The 15,171-nt window shown below is 39.4% G+C and overlaps 1 protein-coding gene across 2 annotated transcripts in view; it reads right to left on the bottom strand.

Annotated features, from left to right (window-relative positions):
- Itgbl1 (integrin, beta-like 1) overlaps positions 1 to 13,036 on the bottom strand; it is a 318,929-nt gene extending 305,893 nt beyond the window's left edge. Inside the window, exons 1-2 of one of the 2 annotated variants that reach the window (XM_006518921.4) lie at positions 12,567 to 13,036; positions 11,465 to 11,682 (exon numbers count right to left, since the gene is read on the bottom strand). In XM_006518921.4, coding sequence (XP_006518984.1) covers positions 11,465 to 11,682; positions 12,567 to 12,664 — 316 coding nt within the window. In that variant the 5' untranslated portion in view covers positions 12,665 to 13,036. The remainder of the gene's footprint in view (positions 1 to 11,464; positions 11,683 to 12,566) is intronic. The other variant, NM_145467.2, reaches the window with a different exon arrangement.
- Between the last annotated feature and the right edge of the window lie 2,135 nt (positions 13,037 to 15,171).

Genomic DNA, 15,171 nt, shown 5'->3' with positions numbered 1-15,171 from the left:
TGGAATTGAGTCCATTGATATTAAGAGATATTAAGGAAAAGTAATTGTTGCTTCCTTTTATTTTTGTTGTTAGAGTTGGCATTCTGTTCTTGTGGCTGTCTTCTTTTTGGTTTGTTGAGGGATTACTTTCTTGCTTTTTCTAGGGTGTGATTTCTGTCCTTGTATTGCTTCTTTTCTGTTATTATCCTTTGAAGGGCTGGATTCGTGGAAAGATAATGTGTGAATTTGGTTTTGTCGTGGAATACTTTGGTTTCTCCATCTATGGTAATTGAGAGTTTGGCCGGGTATAGTAGCCTGGGCTGGCATTTATGTTCTCTTAGTGTCTGTATAACATCTGTCCAGGCTCTTCTGGCTTTCATAGTCTCTGGTGAAAAATCTGGTGTAATTCTGATAGGTCTGCCTTTATATGTTACTTGACCTTTCTCCCTTACTGCTTTTAGTATTCTATCTTTATTTAGTGCATTTGTTGTTCTGATTATTATGTGTCGGTATGAATTTCTTTTCTGGTCCAGTCTATTTGGAGTTCTGTAGGCTTCTTGTATGTTCGTGGGCATGTCATTCTTTAGGTTTGGGAAGTTTTCTTCTATAATTTTGTTGAATATATTTACTGGCCCGTTAAGTTGAAAATCTTCATTCTCATCAACTCCTATTATCCGTAGGTTTGGTCTTCTCATTGTGTCTTGGATTTCCTGGATGTTTTGAGTTAGGATCCTTTTGCATTTTGTATTTTCTTTGATTGTTGTGCCGATGTTCTCTATGGAATCTTCTGCACCTGATATTCTCTCTTCCATCTCTTGTATTCTGTTGCTGATACTTGTGTCTATGGTTCCAGATTTCTTTCCTAGGGTTTCTATCTCCAGCGTTGCCTCACTTTGGGTTTTCTTTATTGTGTCTACTTCCCTTTTTAGGTCTAGTATGGTTTTGTTCATTTCCATCACCTGTTTGGATGTGTTTTCCTGTTTTTCTTTAAGGACTTCTACCTGTTTGGTTGTGTATTCCTGCTTTTCTTTAAGGACTTGTAACTCTTTAGCAGTGTTCTCCTGTATTTCTTTAAGTGACTTATTAAAGTTCTTCTTGATGTCCTCTACCATCATCATGAGATATGCCTTTAAATCCGGGTCTTTCTTTTCGGTTGTGTTGGGGTGCCCAGGACTAGGTGGCGTGGGAGTGCTGCGTTCTGATGATGGTGAGTGGTCTTGATTTCTGTTAGTAGGATTCTTACGTTTGCCTTTCACCATCTGGTATTCTCTGGAGCTGTGCAGGATACACTTGGCGGGGTCCTGGAACTAAGATGTCTGTGCAGGGTACACTAGGCATGGTCCTGGAACTAAGATGTCTGCTGCCAATGCTCAGGCAATGCGTTCCCTCGCCGGGCAGGTCCCTATCCTCTGGCCGGGAAAATGGTCACCTGCCTGTACAGGATACACTTGGTGGGATCCCGGAACCAAGATGTCTGCTGCTGATGCTCAGGCAAAATGCTCCCACGCCGGGCAGATCCCTATCCTCTGGCCGGGAAAATGGCCAGCTGTCTGTGCAGGATACACATGGCGGGGTCCCGGAACCGAGATGTCTGCTGCTGATGCTCAGGCAAAGCGCTCCCGCGCTGGGTAGATCCCAATCCTCAGAATTCTTATGATCGCGTGGCTGGTATTGTGGGTATCTGGCGGTAGTCAGCCGACTGTGCACCCTAGCTACCCCGGTGCTGCTCGGACAGTAAGGGGCTTGTGCCCCTACTCAGACCGGGTTTTTGCTCCCCTGACTAATGCAGTCTCAAGTCCCGCGATTGGATTGGAGCAGATGCTGTGTTCCACTCACCAGAAGTCTTAAGATCGCTTGGCGGGTGTTGTGGGTAGCTGGCGGTAGTCAGACGACTGTGCGCCCTAGCTACCTGGTGCTGCTCCAGGGTTTCTTCCATTAATGACTCAGGAGAATTTTTTTTTTCTTATTTGGATAATAGTTAATGCAGAATACATACCCTTGAGGGACTTCAATTATAACTAAGATAGTGGTCTGCCTTGATCTGCCAAGAAATTGTGTCAGTAATTTCTGTTATTATGACTCCTTTGAACATTACATCTAGAAGGGATTCCTTCTCCAGTATTTAAGCTTTTATGTACATTCACTAACAAAGAGCAGAAATGAGAATCAACATTTGATTTTCTAGAGAAACAAAACTGACACATTTGATCTTAAAATGCTAAATGAGGCCCCTGAAAATTTGTCCATATTTCAGTTGTCCAAAACTTTGTGAAAGTATTTGCCCTAAATATGTAATTTCACTCTAATAATGTGCTTCAAGATAATACAAATATTGGTCTTAGGAAGGACAAATTTTTACTTGGTATTTCTCAGTATAACTGTCAAATGATTATATTTGCCACTTCTTAAAAGTTATAAAAATTGAATAATATTTCAACAAAGCATATGAAAATATAAGTTAATTATTTTTACTATTCTTTTGTGTTACCAACTCAGCATTAGATTCAAGCCTCCAATCCACTCAAGCAGGTAATTGAGAAAATTTTATCCACTATATCAAATGTTTTCTTTCTTGAAACAAATGGATTATTTTTAGGTCAAAACAGCTGTTATAGTTATGTAACTACTGGTGTTGACTGAGAAATAAAAGTCTATAACTTGTGCTTTGTATTTTGTAGAGGAAAAGGCTTAAACAGCCAAGTAATTTTATTTAGAAAAATAACTAGTTTGTGTAAGTATTCTGCACAGCAGATAATAGTAACTTTGAGAACACATTAATCATCAATTAAGAAATACACTTATAAGAGGCCCTTGGTCCTGTGAAGGTTCTATGCCCCAGTATAGGGGAATGTCTGGGCCAGGAAGCAGGAGTAGGTGGGTCAGGGAGAAGGGGTATGGGGGAGAGGATAGGGGATTTTTCGGAGGGGAAACTAGGAAAGGGGACAACATTTGAAATGTAAATAAAGAAAATATCTAATAAAAAAGAAATACTTATAATGTTTTGATTTTCTGGGTTTGGCTCCTCACTCTTCCCCATGAACTTAGTAATAAATGTATAGTGACTGCTTTGCCATAAGAGAAATTTGAAGTAATCCTTAGACATGTTGACCTCTTAAAATGTGCTTTAGCCTGTCTTTCCCTGAGAAATTTCTTGATAAAATAATGAATCAGGAAACTCTGGTGGTTAACTCTCTACTTGGAAATTTGGTGTTTGAACCACTGACTCTTTGTAGACAATGATAGGTCTTGGAGCTGGCACAAGAAAAGGCTGGGGTGGGACAAGGTCAGGCCACTGTCCTTATAAAGTCCTTTTCTTCTTTCCCCTTTATAAAGCCATCATTCTTCTACCCAACCCTAAGTAAGATTATTTGGAATAGATGAAAGAGTGATTTCTATTACAAGATATAGTTTCTTATTTGCCAGGAAATGTGATTCTTGAAAAGACAAAGCACTCTTTTTCCAGAGAAAATGAGATTTGTAACCTTCTTCCAGCTCTCTATCTTTACCAATTTAAGAGTTAATGGAAAATAGCTTGAGAATTCACCTGTGAAGAGGCCTAAAAACACCACAGAAAATCCCTTCAGCACCCTGGTCCCAGATGTACAAGACTCCACTCTCTCAGGTATGATTCTGGCCCTTGAATCCCAGACTAACCTTGGAAACTAAGTTTCCCAAGGGACAAAAGCTGTTGCTCTCCCAGTTACACTGGTCTAAAGCTCCTTTGTGCCAAAGTCAGAAAACAAGAAAGGCAGCTGTAACATCACTTCCTGTATGCCTGAAAGCCCAGCTCATGTTCATGAAAATGACTATACAAATGTGCAAAATCCAGAATGCCATGAAGCTATGTGTACATCTTTTATGGGAGCTTTCAATTGGATATGTGGATAATTTTAAACTGGAGATCAGAATTCAAAATCCTATATCAAAACAAAAGATACAGTAAACCCTCTGATAGTTTGGTAGAGTAATATGCCAAGCCATTATTCAATGAAGTTCTATTAGTGTATTTTTAGTATATAGTGAGGATCATAATAAGATTATTTAGAAATCAACTCCAACCCCTAGTCTCCATATTCCTGCCCACAACCCCAGCTGCTTGTCCAGAGACAAGAACTGCACTAGGGACCCCAGATAATACTCTACCCTCTGCCTTCTAACTCCCCAAAAAGTACAACCAACAGCCCTAAACTGCACCCTATCTCCTGGGCTCCATATTCTGGCCCACAATTTTAGAAGAAAACTTCTTTCCTAGAGGCCATGCTGGTTCTAGGGAACCTAGAGGCAATGTAAACACCCAAAACCTCAGCAATCATGCAGTCCACAAAAATCCCAGCAGGGGCATTCTACTAGGTTATCAGAAGCCCAGCTAACTCAGACCAGAATACCAGAGAAAAAACAGAAACAAGGAAAAAACATCTAAAAACAAAACAACAGCAACAAGAATAAAAACAAAACAAAACAAAAAACAAACAAAATTTAAAAGACCCACCCATCTAACAAAGATAAACTATAACTCCAACCCCAGACAACTAGAGGTCAGCATAAGAACACAATCCATAACAGCCAGGGCAATATGGCACTACCAGAACCCAACTATTCTACTACAGAAATCACTGAATATTCCAACATGGTTGAAGCACAAGAAAATAACCTTAACTACAATTTTATGAAGATTATAGAGTCCCTTAAAGAGGAAATGAATAAATCCCTTAAGGAGATCCAGAAAAATGCAAACAGGGGAAGAAAATGAATAAACTGTTGAAGACCTGAAGATGGAAATAGAAGCAATAAAAAACACAAACTGATGGAGTCCTGGAGCTGGAAAACCTAGGGAAGAGAACAGAAACTACAGACACCAGCATCACCAACAAAATATAAGAAAAAGAAGAGATAAACTCAGATATTGATGATATGATAAAAAGAAACTGATACATCAGTCAAAGAAAATGTGAAATACAAAAAGCTCCCAATACAAAATATACAGGAAATCTGGGACACTATGAAAAGACCAAGTCTATGAGTAATAGGAATAGAAGAATATTCCCAGCTCAAAGGACCAGAAAATATTTTCAACAAACTCATAGAAGACATTTTCCTAACCTAAATAAAAACATGCCTATAAACATACAAGTATCTTATAGAACACCAATTAGTTTGGACCAGGAAGGAAAATCCTCTTGCCACATAATAATAAAAACACAAAATGTTCCGAATAAAGAAAGATTATTAAAAGCTGCAAAAATGCTCAATAAGATACTTGCAAACTTAACCCAAGCTCACATTAAAAAGATCATCCATCATGATCAAATAAACTTCATCCCAGAGATGCAGGGATGGTTCAATTTACAAAAGTCTGTAAATATAACCCACTGTATAAACAAACTGGAAAAAAAACACACATGATCATCTCATCAGATGTTGAAAAAGTCTTTGACAAAATTCAACACTTCTTCATGATGAAAGATGTTACAAGGCACATAACTAAACATAATAAAGGCAAAATACAGCCTTTAGTATGTATTATGTATTCAGTCAATAGACAACATCAAATTAAATAGAGAGAAACTGCTACAGCTGATGAATACCTGGGCGCAAAATTAACACAAAAGTATCAGTAGTCCTCCTATATACAAACAATATAAATAGGCTTGCTGTTCACATGCATAGTAATTTACAGTAGAGTGATTAAGTCAGAACGTCCTAAAAATTTATCTACTTTCACGTTTCCATAAATAAATAGATTACCTTACATGACAAAGGGGAATCTTGAGATGAATAGCTTACCTTGGGTTATCTAAGTGAGTCTGGCCTAATGGTCCTTAAAGGTGGAGAATTGACTCAACATAATGAGAAGAGACATGAATCTATGGGCATCAAACAAGGGAAAACACTCAAATATGGCAGTAGGAGAAGGACTGGACATCCTGTTGGCAGTTCTGAGACATTGGCAGGGGTTGACATAGAAACTGCAGAAAGACTCTCAGACACAAAGTAGACTAGCTGCAGAAAAACAATCACCTCAGGCATATAAACACAGGGAACTAAATTCTTTCCAAATCAAATAAGCAGATTATCCACAAGAGCTGAGTACCCCCAAAGCTCATATAAAGTAAGGAAGTATTGGTAAAACCTAATCCAAAATTGTAAGTAATGCCAAGAAGGAAAGCTGGCCAGTATGGTGTTTCAGTGGAGATGGAGGTTAAAGACTATCAGTGACCTTAGGTACTCCAAGACTTTAACTTGAAGCCATGGAGAAAGGAAAAGAAGGCTAAGCCCAAGCAGAACTAGACAAAGGCAAATTGATGGACAAGGAACACTGGGTAAGTCTTGAAGAAGGGAAACAGAGAATAGAAAATGACTAAGAGAGGAAAAGCCAAAGCATGAATCCATAAAAATAGGCTTGGAAAGAAGTTACTCCACAGTCTAATAGAAAATATAATAACTATGGGGCAGAGAAGCAGGTCAAATAGTCCTCAGATTATGAAAATCTAGAAAGTATAATATTCTTACAAAGTCATATCACCCCATGGTAGTTATTTAACTACCGTGTGTAATTTCAGAAATAACTGCAAGAAAACCACATATGCCAATGATATTTAATGTTATTTCCATTATTCTTTTTGTACATTTGTGAATAAAACTAATGTGCATAAGAATGTTAAATAGCCTGAATAAATGTATATATAACTCAAATATACTTATATATAAACATTGAAATTATTTGGAATATCATGCTTGATACAAATTTCTTCTTAAAGACACTGAATTCAGAGAAGTTTCATTGTTATTTATTCAAACCGGGTAACAGCTCAGGCAATATTTCCATCTAGTCCCAGGATTATTGGTTAATGGAGTAGAATCTCATTCCTCAAGCAGTTGTTCTGCACTCCATGGCATTTCTGCATAAAAACACTGTTATTTAATAAGGGCTGAAGGCACTGGTTAAGAGTTAACTAGCTCTTTCCCTTACCTACTTATGCCATTTGCTCTATCACATTCCCATCCACTCATACCTCCTTCAGTTTCCATTCATTATCTCGATTACCCTTGAATGCCAAATCACAAGAACAATGCTTTTAAATGTCTTTTAAAAAATCACCCCAATTCTGTCTTGTTCTCTCTCCCTTAGGATGCAAATGTACACAGCATTTAAACTAAATTCTTGTCCACCAAATCACTACTTCCCACTATGCCCTTGTGCACCACATGACATCTATTAACCAGAGCACAAGCCATCACTCCTATATTCCAGAATGCAGCTGCTCCTAGCTGTTGTTTAAGAGGCATGAGCTGCATCAAGGTTTATTGCTCTATTTAACTTCTTCAACTCTAACTTCTTTCAACAGGTCCCCTGCTACTTTGCCTACGGTGCTAAGATCCAGCCAAGCCAAACCTGTGTGCCCTTCCTTATATTAGTGCACTCATATGTCTTTCCAAATCTTACCTGGTACCTGAGAGCTTCCTTATTTGGAATTTCAAGTCTTTTTTTTTTCCTAACAATTTCCTGTCCTTAACATTTTATAACAATTGTTTCCTTCCTTTAACAAAATTTTAACCACAGTGTTCAATACCTGCATCAATGGCATCCTCACTGGAATTATACCCTACACTGCATTATATGTACTTGATAGTCCTGGTAGCCTCTCTAGACAATTGGAAGAAACCACATAGCCCCAACCTCACAACCACTTTGACATTAGAGCGCCTACTTAACACACAGTACTTTGTGTTACCTAAATTGGATTCAGTAGTTGTTCCCCAGTTATACTAATTTCTTTTTAAATGCCAAAGGTGTTAGATTCCCCTGGAGCTGGTACTGTGAGCTACTTGACATGGGTGCTGGGAACTGAACTTGGGTCTTCTATAAGAGCAACACATGCTCTTAACCATGATCCACCTCTCTTAGCACCCTACTTTAGTTTTTCATGTTTTTGTGGAGATCTGTGCCCATGAAAGAGACACTCTTCAATTTTAAGTGACACACTTCAATAGCAACTCTAAAAAAAAATTTAGGAAACCAATGTTTTATTTTAATAAAGCATATCATTGCTACTCATGGGGTTTATCCAGGGATGCTTTAGAAATATCAAGTTAAAGTTTATTTTCATGCAAAGAAAAATGCTGCTGCTGTCACAGATACAATTTACCAAAATTAGTTTATCCCACAATAAACCATCACACCCACAGGAACTGTCACTAGCCAGATCTGGATGCTGCAAAAGTGAGAGATAGATTCAGGTACCACAAACACATGGGCATTGGAAGAAACATATTTGTGGTAGTGTGGACATTTTCAACCAGCTCAAACTAAAATAAGCACAGTTCTTATGATTCACAGTATAAGAATCCTAACTGACTATGATTTAAAAGGGCAGACTGTGCATAATGCAGATGTTTTGAGGCTAGGCCAAAATTGCTATCCTTGCTTGACCTTTTGAGCCTCAAATCAATAACAGGCCCTGACTACAGAAAGAAAATTAAATTAATCTCTGCCACAATACCCAACAATTCATAAGGCCAGATCTACCTATTTATCTTTTTACCTGTCCACCCACAATTCGATACACATCAAAACATTAGTATGCATTGAGCATTCACTTCATGTCAGACACTACATGAAACGTTTTATACACATTAAACTTTACAACAATCCTATAAGATCATTATTGTTGATCCTATAAGATGCTCATATTGTGGGATTGGAGAGATGGCTCAGTTATGAAAAGCAACTGTTACTCTTACAAAAGACCTAAATTAGTTCCAAGCAACCACATGGTAGCTTACAACCATCTATACCTCCATTTCCAGGTGACTGGACACCTGCCTCCGAGCTTTTCAGGAACCAGAAATACACATAGTCATGCAAACCTGCAGCAAAATATCATACACATAAAATAAACTAAATGCTTCTTAAAGATTTCTATTTCCTTTCAGATGAAGAAATGAAGGTTTAGATGTTTAAGTAACATCCAATTTCAAATAGTAGATGGACTAAGATTTGAAGTCTAAAATTTTCTGACAGATTATATACTCTAACTGTTATGTTCAAGGGCAGGATTTGTTTTCCTCAAAATCAAAAGGAAGTCTCTGTCTATTATTTTCCACAAAGGACTTGCAGGGGTATATCAAGTCAAATGTCAGATGGATTCACAAAACAAACAAACAAAACCAAAATTATTTTACCAGATTTTCATACTAATTGTGAAATTGAAAATAGGATGAAGAAGCTAAATCTGAAAGCGCAGAACAGGAGGATGAGTTGTCAAGGCAGCTCTGGGCTTCATGTGCAAATTCTTTCTGGGCCTGGCAAATGTGCTCACAGCAGTGTCAGGGCCAGATACCATAGAAGACCCTAAAGGAAAATTTCAGTGGCCGCCAGTAGTGCATGCATCCCTCTGCAAAGTAAAAATGTCAAAAGCACACAAATATTTCACTCAGCTGTGAACAAACAAGGACTTTGCCATTTACAGAAAGGCACAGAAAACATGTGACTTGGTCCTGTGTTTAGTATCAAGAAGGAAGGAATTCAGTGACTAAGATGTTATAAGTAAACAACCAGTTCCTTCAAGGAAGAAGAAGGAACTCCAAAACCCACAGCATCACAAGCCAGATTCACAGCAAGGTACCAGCCAGGACCCTTAGCAGGGAAGCTTATGGGATGGCATTCAGCCATCATTGCTAGTTTTACTAGCTAAAAGCTAGATCTCACCACTATATTTTTTTTAATCAAACAAGAACACTGAAAGCCCTGGATTGACTTTTTTTTTTTTCTTCAAAACATACCATTTTGAAGGCCTTGCCAGAGACAATAAAACCAGAGAGGCTGGTATAATGAGAATTTTGCTCTCTTTAAAAACACAAAAATGTTTTGGGAATATGTTTTTGTTTTAATTCCAGGTATGGGATATGGGAATGCTTCAGACTGATCATAGCAGATACCTATGATTTGTTGCATGCTCAGGAAGGGGCATGATTTTACCATCTGAAGATAGATTACATTTGAAATTCTGGGGACTCTTCAGAGGGTCCAAAAATGCCAGACCCCTGAGAGAGGATGTTGCTGCTCCAGTGTCGATGTGGCTGTAAGCAAAGAAATAAGTAGGAGAAATTGGATATCCTGACAACAAAGTTCAAACTTGCCCCAAGGAACTAGATGCCTCTAATCAGCAGGAATGCTCTGTTTCTCCTTTATCCTTCTTTTTCTCCTGCCTAGTGTTGGGATGTTGGAAAGGATAAGGGTGGAGTAGGAAGGTAGATTAAAAAGAACCCAATAAAGTATCCAAAAGTATGGTTACAGACTGGGTGATTGTTGAATTTGGAATGAAATGCAGATAAAGCTTTGCTTTCATTCCAAGGAGACACTCCTAATGATTCAAGCTTGAAGCTATTGTAGTTCTATGACCAGGGCTGAGTCACAGCACTCACGAGATCTCACAGACAAGCCACCTAGAAGCACCCATGCTCCTCTGAGAACCTTCCAGTATCACTTTTTCAAGTCTCATACAACCTAATTATTAGAACTCTCCCAGTGTACTCTTAGGTCCAGGTTCAGAGGGAAAACATTGCTGCTATAAATTTAGTTTTGATCTCTTGATGTTATTGTTGGACACCTTAGTTCTAGCAGACTCAAGGGTAAAATAACTTGCTTTGTTTTCCTACTCATCAGCCAAGCCCAGTTTGGCACATATCATTCTGGCTTTGCTAGTGAGGTTCCTGTATTGGTCAGGATAAATTAACTGAGGCAGGCTCATAGCCACAGTTAAATGGCCCAGTTACACAAAACTGTTAAAGAAGTTAAAGGTTCTGACCCTTTTCAGTGATGCTTTCTGATGAACTTGAACTATATCTTCAAAGAAAAAAAAAAGAGTTATGCTTACAAGTGTGCAAGACAAACAACAGCTCAGAATTCCAAGCAGTTAAAACAAAATGTATCCAAGTAAATATGTGACTTGGTAATTTTTTTTCTATCATGGTTTTAGATATGTTCCTCTCTATCTCTCTGTGAAGCACACCCTAAAAATGAAAGGCAAAGTAGAGCTCAAAGATGCAACCTGCCTGCTTCCCTATATTGTCTATAAAATGAGGATCAGAATCTTCAAATATGATAGGTAACATGTCTGAGAGGGGTAAGGGAGTCCATCAAGGTAACTCTAGTTGTGAGGCTGTGAAGAATCAAGTCCATGATTAGGAGCCACAGGAGAGGCAAGTGAAATGTAGAATGTAAGTATGTATATATAATACATATTTATATATATATTTCAATATATGTTTATATCTAATATATTTATATATACATATATGTTTGTTATTATATTTTATAAGCATATAATATAGGCTTATATTTATAGTTTTCACTTAAGTGAGAGTCCCAGAAGAAAAGAAATATTGTAATAAATGATGCCAAAAATTCATAGAAGCATGACCTCTGATAGTAATAACTGGATGCAGGTGACTCCCTAGGGAACAAACAGCGCCTCTGCATTACCTGCACAGGTTTTCCCGTCGTAGGTCTCGCATATCCACTCATGGCACTCACACAGTGGACCGAAGTAGGTGCCAGGTTCGGTCACGTGACAGATGCAGACCCCACACTCGCACCGGCCACGGTCATGGCACAGAGCGCTCCCTGGGGGCTGCCCAGGTGCACGACATCTGCGTTCGGACTCTGCCCGGGACAGCCTGCAGGGGGCGCCCGACAGGCTTCTGCAGGAGATAAGAAAGGCCACAGCTAGGCCACAGTCAGACACAGACCCCGCCCCTTCTACTCCCAGCCCACACTCGGTGGAGAAGAGGCCTGCAGCCTCATTTCTCTGTGGGCCAAGCAAGCCTCTGAAAGGTTGTTTTAAACACGACTAAAAATAGCACCTTCCAGTAGACAGAGGCGACGGCCTCTTGCTCCTTGGCGGATTGCCACTGAATCTTAAATGCACATTTTGATTAAATGCAAATTAGTCTGAAGTATGATCCTTGGCTGGCTTTTTGTTCTTTCTCTTTAAAAAGCGCTCATTGCTATCTAATAGCTAGAGGGAGATTACTTGGTAAAAATAAAGAGAGGAATGTATAGAAAAAGTTTAATGTATCATACATATGGTAGGAAGTAATGCTTTTAAATTATACTTGAAGCAGACATTAAGTAGTCTATGTTTTAAAAGTTGGAATGGAACTTGTTGCCTTTTTCAAAATGCAATGCAAGGTGTGACAGGGCCATCAAGCGGGTGCTATATTAAAAAGTGGAAAGAAGACTGCCTTACAGGCTATGGGATCAGACAAGTGTGCATAAGTACATCTTTGACTTGAGGTAAGTAAAAGTAACGACAAAAACAAAAAAACCCTAACATGTATTTGCAGGGGGAGAAATGATATCCGCTTTATTCAATGAGTAATTTTCCAAAGGAAAAGTGAATGAACAGATTATGAAGCAACATTAAAGTTAGATATAAGGAAAGAAAAGGCAGAACAGGTTGAAAACTGTTAATCTAACGTCCCACTTAGTAACTGCTCTTGGCTTGTGACAGTCATCTGTAAGCTTGAATTCTGCTACCCACGGCAGGGCAGGTGTGTCTCAAACAACAATAAACCAAACTTACCTCAGAGATGGTAAGAAGCTTTGAGGAGCAGCTGACAGCCCAATGAAGAGAAGGGAGGACACCAGCAACAAGAAGTTCCTGAAGCCTGGAGGATGCATGCTGAGCTCTGCAGGAGGGAGGGCAGACCAGCTGCACTGCTGCTAGGTGGGGCTTCCACCCGAGGCAGCAGGAGGAAGTGTCACCAGCAGATGTCCAGGCAGAAGGACTTGGGATAGCGGAGCTCACAGGTTCTGGGCTCCTCCTGGAAGCTCAGTTGCCTGCGAAGACTTGGGCAGTGGATCCGCTTTGGGCGGGGTGCGGGTGCCAAACTCCTCCAGTGGAGAGTCTAGGCAGGGAAGTAATTAGAAACAGTTGTACAAGCAGATGGTTTATTTTGACATTTTAAAAAAGTGTCCTGTTCACAGATTTGAGAAAATCTTGTCTTTCTTCAAGTACAGGCCCCCGAAATATTTAACAAGAGGATATTTGGACTGGCTGATTGGAAAGGCACCGTTAAAATAATTCCTGAATTGTGAAAAGGAAGGGGAGGGCTATGGTAAACACGGAAAGGAATCGCCTCCACCAGCAGTATTAAAAGAAGCCCCATTGGCGGCTTGAGAGATGCAAATGAACAAAGCTGGCAATCACAACTTTGTATTTATTAAGCTTTGTCTTTAACCATGGGTATTTTATTCCCTAAATGTCTAAAAGGTGTATTTTTTTCTTCCAGTTATTCAGGCCAGTTTCTTATCGCAGCCACATTTTTTTTTCTTGACTTGGACAGTCCAAATTAAAGTTGTTCCAAATCCACGCTATTCTTTCCTGTGATTTCAGTAGGCAGAAACAAAATAAAATATATGTTTAAAGTGTGATTTGCACTAAAAAAAAAAAAAAATAAATCAGCAGTGTTTTTTAGTCACCTACTCAGCGCCAGCCTCTGATATTAATTCTGATTGTGAGAATGATCACACATTGTTTTGCTAATTACACTTCTATCAGGCACCAGACTCTGTGCCAGATGGAAGAGGCATACAAAGGACAAAGGGGACATCTTCCTTTTCAGGAAGGCAGAGGACTGGTAAACTGTCAATCAAAACAAAAACACCAATTCCAGAGGACCAGGGATTGCAATGGAAAATTACTTCCTGATTAGATGCAGGTAACAATCACAACTAAGAAGGGAGGAGCTGAGCTGAAAGGCTAAAGAAGGAAGATTTAACCTCGATGATAAATGTGGGGGTGGAAGAGAAAAGAGATGCAATTTTATTTTATCGCTACTTTAAAGATAAAACCTGAGATCAAAGATATGAACTGATGATTCACTGGGACTCATGTAGGACCTCAGCGTTCACTCAGAGTCACCCACACCGTATGGCCATCTGGGAGAGTGTGCAGATGGAGGAAAGTCTTGAAGAACACTTTATATGTAAAGGCGTCTTCTGATGTTGATGATCCCTGGAATCAATGTATAGGACACATGGCTTTGTAAGCTTTCAAGTTAGACACAAGCTCCTGCAGGGAAGAATTTCCTCTGGCATTTCCGAAAGTGGATAAAGGTACAATACATCCCAATACTGGCTGCTAGAGCAAGCAGGAACAGAAGTGCCCTTGACCACGTTTGTGTTTCTCTCTTTGCTTAGATCTGTACCAAGAAGAGCTTTGCATGGACACCAGTAAAGAGTTGACGTTTATCAGTCCTTAGGTCCATCAGGGGATAGACTTGTAATAGGTATACAGTACATGGAGTACTATTAGAGGCTTTCTGAGGAGAGAATTCTGAGATATTCATACCAGAGTATGACCCAGAAAGAAAAGTCTGAGTTCCAAGTTGGCAGGTTCCCTGCACCAAATGACCTGCTCATCTCGTAGAGAAGGATTGTTTTAAAGAGAGGCTGATAGGGGAGTTCAGTGGTTGAGAGACAGAATGGGAATCTGGTTCCCAAGTGGGGTCCATGGATCAGCAGCATCAGCACCACCTGGAAACTTGCTTGAAATGTGCATCTTCGGGCTTCTTCATCAAACCAACTGAATCGGTGGTGCGGCAAGAAATCAGCTTTCACCAAAGAAAAAGAGATGCCTTGCAATGTATAGGACACAAGGCTGGGGCTAAGGGTGTCTCGATATAGCAGTGGTCTTCCCATTCCCAGCATGGGCGTTAGCATTACATTCCTTCCCACCCATACCTAAGACAATGGAGACAAGTGGATGGGCTTTCCTGTAAACATCAGGGAACCCTGGAGATGAAGGGAAGATGAAATAACAGAGAAGCATCTATCTCAAAGCTTGAGTAGGAAATTGCAGTGAAAACAAGAAGCTTTAATATGAAGCATGTACTATTTATCCTCTTTGCTTCCCTACCCCCCACCAGGGGGAAAAAGACTCATTTTTAAATGGAGAACTGATTTTTGAACATTTTGAATATTTACTTTGTGGATTAAAATGCTGTTTTGAGGCTACTGTTTTCTCACCCTCATTCAATGTAGCATTCGTGTGTGTGTGTGTGTGTGTGTGTGTGTGTGTGTGTGTGTGTGCGTTATTAGAAATACACATTTCTAGGCTCTTCTCCCAGTTCAACTGAACCATGAAGTATATTTAAATAATATCCCAAGAAATTTATTTGAACCAA

Source organism: Mus musculus, chromosome 14, assembly GCF_000001635.26.
Source record: "Mus musculus strain C57BL/6J chromosome 14, GRCm38.p6 C57BL/6J".
Classification (NCBI taxonomy): domain Eukaryota; kingdom Metazoa; phylum Chordata; class Mammalia; order Rodentia; family Muridae; genus Mus; species Mus musculus.
The sequence above is the reverse complement of the archived record's forward strand: the minus strand, read 5'-3'. Positions and strand labels throughout refer to the sequence as shown.